Source organism: Tuber melanosporum (assembly GCF_000151645.1).
Source record: "Tuber melanosporum whole genome shotgun sequence assembly, scaffold_126, strain Mel28".
In the NCBI taxonomy this organism is placed as follows: domain Eukaryota; kingdom Fungi; phylum Ascomycota; class Pezizomycetes; order Pezizales; family Tuberaceae; genus Tuber; species Tuber melanosporum.
In genome coordinates, this window is record NW_003298784.1 from 246,841 (window position 1) to 254,909 (window position 8,069).

An 8,069-nucleotide genomic window follows, 5' to 3' on the forward strand; every position below is an offset into this window, starting at 1 on the left:
TAGTCTGCACACCGGGAATGGCATCCAAGACAGACAAGGGGGAATGGAAATCCTCGGAAAGGGATTTTGCCGCCACCCCACAAGCACTCTAATTAAGCGCGATTTGGTTTTACGGGCAGCTAGAAGGATTTCATCCTCCGACGAGCGATTGCGATGCGTTGAAATCAAAGAGATGCCACATCTCATTTAGTTCACAATTTTTTACTTTCCCTCCTTTCTACATGGAGACTGCCCCGCTCGCCCAGTCGAACAGCGACGGTTATCGAGGGCCCACAAAAAGAAGCTGCAGATACGAGCAGATTTCGCACCTGATTGTCCGGGTTTCCTTCCAAAGCTTATCAGAAAAAACAATCAGGATGCCTGTCCCTTAAATGGGGAAGGTGGTTGTGAGAAAAAGTAATTTCCATACACCCCCCTTCAAACAAGGCCTTTGTACTCGAACAGGTACTAGCGGATTTAAAAACTATGATATCCGGGGGTCACCTTGGCGCTGAACATGGAGCAAGGGTGCCAAGGTGTTCGCATACCTTTCAAATCGGTTAGTATGTATCGATAACCTCCAGTGCGCCGATTGGTGCGGAAGAAAGAAAAATGTGGGAAAAAAAAAAAAAAAAAAAAAAAATTAGATTTCAAGCATCGCCTGGAAGAACTCTCCGCCCTGCTCTCAGCCCTTCCTTCCAATTTGGCCTATCCTGGACTCTGTACTTTACTGTACTAGTACTTCTCCCGGCGTTGTACGATACGGTATTTTTCTCCTTGCTTCCTCGCTGCTTAGGTCTCGATCACGCCTTCTACCGGCATCAGACCTTGACTCTTACGGTAGCTACAGGGTGCTGCAGACATCCCATACTGCCATTTCATGCCCCTGAAGGGCCTTGCTACTTCATCGGGTGGTTTAGACTTGCGGAAGCCCATCAGAAGGAGCCTTTTTACACCCCTCCCCCGCCCAGTAACCAGCTGACCCGAGATAGCGACACACTCGAGGGGAAAAAGGCCCCGGGAACGCAGCTCCGGAGAAAGTCTCCTTCCCATCCTACAATCCTCCTGTGAACCCGGTCTCCAAACCAACCGCACAAAACATGGCAGGCGTTACCTTTGGACCAGCCGATACCAGAAATAGCAGCCGTCCCTCTTCCCCTGGCGTCGGCGCGAGTGCGAATGGTCCAAGTAGTGGTGGTGGTGGTGGTCCTGGACGAAGAGATAAACTGGGGGAATCCTCGAGGCCTCTGAAAAGACGCTGTGTCAGTAATGCATGCATCGCTTGTCGGCGTCGCAAGTCAAAGGTTGGTTTGAATTGTCCTTCCTGTCTAGCCTCTCTTTCGCCCCTTTTTATCCCACCCTGCCCGCTCGCTTTGCCTTTTTCCTCAGAGATTTTTAACGGGTTGGAAAGTGTGATGGGAATACACCAGCTTGTGCGGCATGCGCGTCCGTCTACCACACCGAATGTGTCTACGATCCCAACTCGGATCATCGGCGAAAGGGGGTGTATAAGCAGGACATTGACAATCTGAAGACTCAAAATACCACATTGCACACTTTGGTCGAGGCGATTCTGAATTACCCCGAGGATAAGGTGTTTGATTTGGTCAAGCAAATTCGAACGTGTGACTCGCTTGAGGATCTTGTTGAGGGGATAATCGCGGAGCAGAATGCAAATGCAGACCCGGACGAGGCATCGCCGGATGGCACGGCGGCGAATGGGCACCAACGAGACGCGGAGACCGGTGGAGATCGGCCCATCAGTCTGGAGGCGGAACTCAGCGGGAAGATGGGTCGACTAAGGGTTGAGGATGGTCAAGTGAGATTTATTGGAGCAACGTCGAATCTGTTGTTCGTGACGCCAACATCATATTCAACGGAAGAGGACGAACAGAGTGAGATTGAAGGGAGAAACAAATCCGCGATTGGCAGGAGCATAGATATTGGTGAGAAAGACCCGATAACGACATGGACTACGGTGACACAGGACCCGGCATTGATAAATCATCTTGTCCGGATGTACTTCGCCTGGCACTACCCCTATTTTACAACTCTAAGCAAAGATCTATTCTACAAAGAGTTTCTCCAGGGGAAGAATCAATCCCGACCATCCGGTATAAAATACTGCACTTCACTCCTAGTGAATGCGATTCTAACCCTCGGTTGCCACTTTACGTGTGTTGTTGGATCTCGGGCGAACCACAATGACCCGGCTACAGCTGGAGATCACTTTTTCAAGGAAGCAAAGAGGATGATTCTTGAAAACGATGAGCACGAGGTTCCCCGGTTAACAACGGTACAGGCGCTAGCTCTGATGAGTGTTCGCGAGGCTGGTTGCGGAAGAGAGGCGAGGGGCTGGGTATACTCTGGGATGAGCTTTCGGATGGCGATGGATCTTGGGTTGCATCTTGACCCCAGTTCCTTGAAGGACGGGGTGGGTTTGGGATCGGGGATAAGCGACGAGGAGCTTGATGCTAGAAGGGTTACGTTCTGGGGGTGTTATCTGTTTGACAAGTGTGTACTCTCGTACCCGGGGAATGGGATTAGCTTAGCTGACGCAATGGCTAGATGCTGGAGCAATTACATGGGTCGTATGCCACAACTCCCATCGTCAATGGTTACTGTGCCAAAACCGGACGTATTCCCAAGTGAAGATTCGGACAATTGGCTTCCGTACACCGATTCGGGGGTCTCAACGATTAATCCGCAGCCCTCCCGGATCAGGGCGGTATCTTTACGGATATCAATGTTGTGTGAAATCAGCAACGACGTGCTCTTGAGCTTCTACGATTCAGCCCCTGGTTCGAATAGTGGCGTGGTGGAATTCGCCGCAACGACAATCAACCGTATTCAACAAGCGGGGAAGAATGGGGTCCAGGCTGAATTTAAGAAGCTCGGCGAGCTTTTTGCGAGATTGGAAGATTGGCGGAAGAAGCTTCCGACTGAACTTGAAGCTAAGGAAGGCAGCCTTCCGAGCGTACTTCTAATGCAGTAATTATCCCATCCCTCCTGATATATATGTCACTTAGGCGAGGAGCTGAAGTTTGCTAGCATGTTCCACCAAACATTGTACATTCACCTTTTCCGGCCGTTCCTGAAGTCATCTGCAGCGACGAATAGCACACTTTCCCATTTGGACCCCCGGAAGGCATGTCTTGCCGCAGCAACAATGATTTCGAAATATCTACGCTTTTACAAACGCCGATATGGTCTCCGGCAAATTTGTAATGTCGCTGGGTACTTTATCCACTCAGCTTGTACCGTACACCTTCTCAACCTTCAACAAAAGGCTGCCAAGCGGGATATCGTGCAGGGTCTGAAAAGCCTCGAGGAGATTGGAGAATGCTGGCTCGTTGCAAAGAGAGCGCTGGTTATTGTGGGGGTATTCGTCAAGCGGCGAGGAATCGAGCTACCAGAAGAAGCAGAGGGTGTTCTGAAACGGTGCTGGAAGGAAGGGAAACGCTTCGGTCTCGGTGCCCAGGTTGACAAAGTCCTCAGAGCCGCAACCACCATCAAACAAGGTCTTGAAGATCCAACGCCGCTGCCAAAGCCAGTAACGACAGCGCCAATTACTAGCACCAGTGTATCTGACTTAACCCAAGCTGCTCAGCTCACATCTTTACCCTCCCGCCCCCACCCATCAGCTTCCCCGCCCCTGCCGCACCGCAAATCATTCCCAGCACAATCCCCGCCTCTGCCGCCTCCACCGCCAATTCCCCAATCATCGCCCCAAGCCTTCCCGACCCGTTACTACCCCGACCATCCACAACTCACGTACTACACCTCCCCACCCTCGAACCCGCAATACCTTCCTACGACCGCCCCGTTATCCCCTAGCAGCTGTGCTTCCGCCGGGACCCCGGGGAGTGAACTCTTGCCGGAATTCGGCATTGACCAGGGGCTTTTGGACCAGTGCGAGAACTGGTGGTGGCGGGATACTACCGAACTTGCGAATGAGATGGCGGTTGACACGCCGGCTTGGCCTGGGGCTGGTGGGTCGGGCGCGGCGGTGCAGGGGACGGTGGGAGGGTTTGGCGGGCCGGGGGCAGGAGGGTTTGACGACGGGGAGGAGTGAAGCGCGAAGGAACGGAGAGAAGTAGGCAGTTGCGTTTCATATCCCAAAGGAGTGGGGAGGGAAAAGAGAGGGAAAGGGCGAGGGAGCAAAGGTGGTCATGCTGAGTGTACTGGATCTTGTGGTTTTGTATTGTGTTAGATGAAACTTTTTTGCTTAATGTCGATAAGTGTATTCTCAGCTTATTTATTCACGACGTGTCTAGCGTTTTTAATATTTTCTTCCAGGGTGATTTCTGATGGTTAACGTGCGCGGTCATGGAGTATCACTCGATGTTTGTTGAACTGGAATCGTGGAATAGAGAATGACCAGACTATACAGGTCAGGATTGGAGAGAACACTCTCAGTTGGCTACCTATTTACACCGAGGTATGATACCGCGCAAATAACCACCACATCCCCTCAGGCATCCGCAGGCCTAGCACTCACTCGTAACCGTCACCTTCTCGCTGAACGCCACCACTCACCAGACCTTCACCCACCTACTTACTACCCACCCGCGTGCAAACCAAGTGTCCAACGTAGCTACCATACACTGCTGGACCAAATTCGGGTCTGTCATTTGTTTAAAGAGTGATATGGGGAATTATACCACCTTATACTAGATAGAATGGGGGTCATATTACAGGATATGTAGAGAAAAAAATACGAGTCATACTTGTATAAAAATATGGTGAAAACCTTGAGAAATATTTTGGTAGGTAAACTGATGTTCGCTCAGGTATTCAATCATCAACTCATACCAGTAGTTTCAACATATACTGTCGGATTGATTAATGGGTATATGATGGTAGAGGTATTCCTGCTTTTCATAACATCTTTATTTTTTTTTTTTCAATACATTATAGCAGGGTTTTATATTTTTCTTACAGCATATATGATAAATCAAATTATATTGTAGAGTAATAGAGCATATGCTGTGGGATGAATTGAGGGGGGAAAATATGACAGCGCCTGTGTCTGATCCGGTGGTGTATCATACCCCGAACCTCGTCGCCCCTCCCCCTATTTTCCCGATCAGACTGAACCTTCCTTCCGCACGGGTATAATAGATCCTCCCTCCCTCCCCCTTTAATCATGCCCAGTCAATCCTTCAACCCCCGAAGCAATGTAGATCGACCGCGCAATACCACTCCCGGGGGCGAGCCTACTATGGCGGCTGACGGCGGGACGGATTCGACGCCGGCACATGCACCGTAATTTTTATCCGGGGGTGCTCGGCTGGATCTATCCATCCGCACCACCTGCCCGTTTTATTTGTTTATTTTACTCCGTTTGTGCGGTGTTATTCTTGAGCTTGGATGGGTGGAGAGTTTCGCTGCAGGGTTTGCCACTCTTGAGGATGAACTCCTTGGGTTTCGGCGGAGGGGGAATTGGTGCGCTCGGGCACTGAATGGTTGCTGCTGATACTGCGGGTGCGTGGTGGGGTGCGCTGGGTGTGGGATACTGCTATTTTCTTCTCGGGTCGCGGCGGTATTACTTGCCTGTACTGTATAGTCATTCTTTGCCGGCTTTGCTCCGGTTCCGTTTGTGGGGTTTGGTAGAACTCGGAGATATGGATGTTGGAATGGCAGTGATAATGTTGTAACTTGGGTTAGTTTTTCCACTGTGCGCATAAGAATCACGGATGAGCACTGGTGATGAAACGTCGATGTGTTCAGTGCCGGAGAATTTCATAATACCCGACCGAACTCTCCACCAAAACACACGCGTGTTGTGTGCCAGTATTCTATGCACAGTACAGTACTCCCCGCTTACCAAGAGGAATCCGAAAAAAACTCTTGATCAAAGTTAGGATCGGACCATACTTCACTCGCACTTGATTCCCATCGCGATTTGACCATTTACAGGAGGCGGGAGTGAGCTAGATCGGGAAATCTGGAAAGCTGGAAAGAGTTGAATTTGGATAAAGTATTGTCGGAGTTTCTGCCCAGTCGGTTTTGTATGTAGTCGGGCTAGAGGTCCGAACGATTCGCTTCATAGCCGTCGTTCTATGGTAGCACCTGCCGTGACCGTGAGTGCGGGAAATTCTGTGGTGACTTGTCTTATCCTATCCAGTCACGGTAAGTTGGCTAGTGGGGAGATTAAACACGAGGTTGCACGGGCTCTCAATGTTGGCAAGCTTGATAATCGCGAACATGATTGGCGCGATCTGGTCATGCTTTTGTTTTCTTCTTCTTCTTCGATACCTTCTCATAGCGTGCTCTATTAGTCAATGTAGTTTAGAGAGGACGGGTGGAGCTCGATGCATCGCTTACGAGAAAGCTGCACTGAGCCTGTTGTAAGCCAGCAGCTCGTCAAATAATTACCTGGTTAGCACGAGCTAAGAAGTATGATAGCTTCATGATTATTCGATCATTGACTTACAGTCCCCGTGAGTGTGCTGCTAAGTTAATACTTTCGCCCTGAGAAAAAAAAGTCAGGATGCCCTGTTGAGCCGCAATTGCCAAGGAAATTGATTTGTGGGATTGGCTGACTAAGAGGAGAAACTCGGTAAAGGCTTCGCGCCTGGTATTTGAGTAGGGTACCGTACTCGGGTAGCGGCTTCAGCTATCAGGCAGAATAGGGTGACGGGATACAGCTATAAGGGGGGGCTGGAAGGCATAAATCTCAGGGTATGATACTGTATGATCCTAAATTGGCGATTAGTTTCCACAGTACCGGTACAGTACCGGTTATAGTTTCTCATTACTCTGCCGGCCATAAGATCCCTTCCTTCTTTGGCCTCCTCCCAAGCTAACAGAAATCCTGTTGACCTCGCATCTATCCATCTATTACGGTACATACCCAATGATTTTGCCTGGTAGAAACCGGAAAAAGACGCTTGATACCTCATCCAACTCAGTCGTCACCCAGGTGGTCCTTGGTGTCCCTCGACCACCTTGGGCCCCAGTACGGTACCGTATTCCAACCTGGATCTGACAAATTACCTGCCATAGGGCATCCGACAATTCACCCGAGATAAGCCATCACATCCGAACTGGGGACCTGGGATCACAATGACAGGACTCTGCAATTGTTAAACCCAGGTCTAGTCTCGAACTGGTATGGTACCGTGTTACGTAGCACCGATACTTTCCCCTTGGCCAGGAGGAGTACAGTACTCGTATTGGGGATAACCCCCACACCCTATGCAACAGATACCGGTAGCACCGTACTGGGAGTACCGTATTGTGTGGGGTTTGTCCCCATCTGGCAGGGGTTCCGCACTGTGGAAGGTATGATATGCGGAGAATGTCTGAATCGATTGGGCCGGGAGAGAGGAGAAGAATACCGGTAAGTTGAGTTCTATCTGGACGGGTTTAATAGCCCGTCCCGAATCCCTCGAGCAAAAATGCACGATGGATTTGTCCGCGCTGAGAGCGGGTGGGCCGGCCGCCCTGAAGAAAAGGTCAGTGATAGGTGACTAGGCAACAGCAATATTTTTGGGCTGGGTCTTGCCTTTGTGCGCAAGCATTCAAGTGGGAGGGTTTGTCGAGACAATTGGTAGGGCTGGCTGTGCTCGGGCGCGTGCCAGCAGTGCACTGGTAGTACGGATAAGCGAGTGGTGAGTGTGATGTGCGAAGTTCATTGTGGGAACCACTGTATGATACTCGAGTATTGGACCTCGCCGAATTGAGAGAGAGATGCCATAACTCGTGCAACAGCTGGGCTCCGGCTAAACGAGGGAGTAAACAAGAGGTGGAGCCCTAGAACCTTTGACTACGAAATGCTGTTAATCATGAAGTTATACTGGTATGTCTCGCCGTACTCGAGTACCGGTAGAGTGTACTCGTACTGTTGAGTTTTGAGTTTAGGGAAAGATTTGTGCTGTGGTGCCAAAAGTCGTTCGGTGTTCGGCTGTTTCCCTGTGCTTGGATTATGGTGTATTATTTATTATCCAATGTGCGCAGGGGCATAGCGATGACAACCCCTCCTTTTTGCTGCTTATCAATGATATGCGCTGGAACCTTGGCTGCCTGAGGAACTCGAAAACCAGGGGCTCCTGTCGAGTACGAGTACTGTACCGGTATTCTGC

The 8,069-nt window shown here is 50.3% G+C and overlaps 1 protein-coding gene; it reads left to right on the forward strand.

Moving 5' to 3' along the window:
* The first annotated feature begins 700 nt into the window (after positions 1–700).
* GSTUM_00002283001 (uncharacterized protein) lies at positions 701–4,277 on the forward strand. XM_002836041.2 has 4 exons: positions 701–1,283; positions 1,391–2,493; positions 2,548–2,970; positions 3,031–4,277. Exons 1-4 carry the CDS (start codon positions 1,080–1,082, stop codon positions 4,052–4,054), a joined length of 2,754 nt encoding a protein of 917 aa, XP_002836087.1. The 5' UTR covers positions 701–1,079; the 3' UTR covers positions 4,055–4,277.
* The last annotated feature ends 3,792 nt before the right edge of the window (positions 4,278–8,069 follow it).

What these genes read in the sequence shown, in the direction of transcription:
- GSTUM_00002283001 (XM_002836041.2), top strand. Translation starts at nt 1,080, where the DNA reads ATGGCAGGCGTTACCTTTGGACCAGCCGATACCAGAAATAGCAGCCGT. An exon ending in GTCGGCGTCGCAAGTCAAAG is followed by an intron (nt 1,284 to 1,390) that starts GTTGGTTTGAAT and finishes CGGGTTGGAAAG; the next exon opens with TGTGATGGGAATACACCAGC. An exon ending in GGGTGTTATCTGTTTGACAA is followed by an intron (nt 2,494 to 2,547) that starts GTGTGTACTCTC and finishes CGCAATGGCTAG; the next exon opens with ATGCTGGAGCAATTACATGG.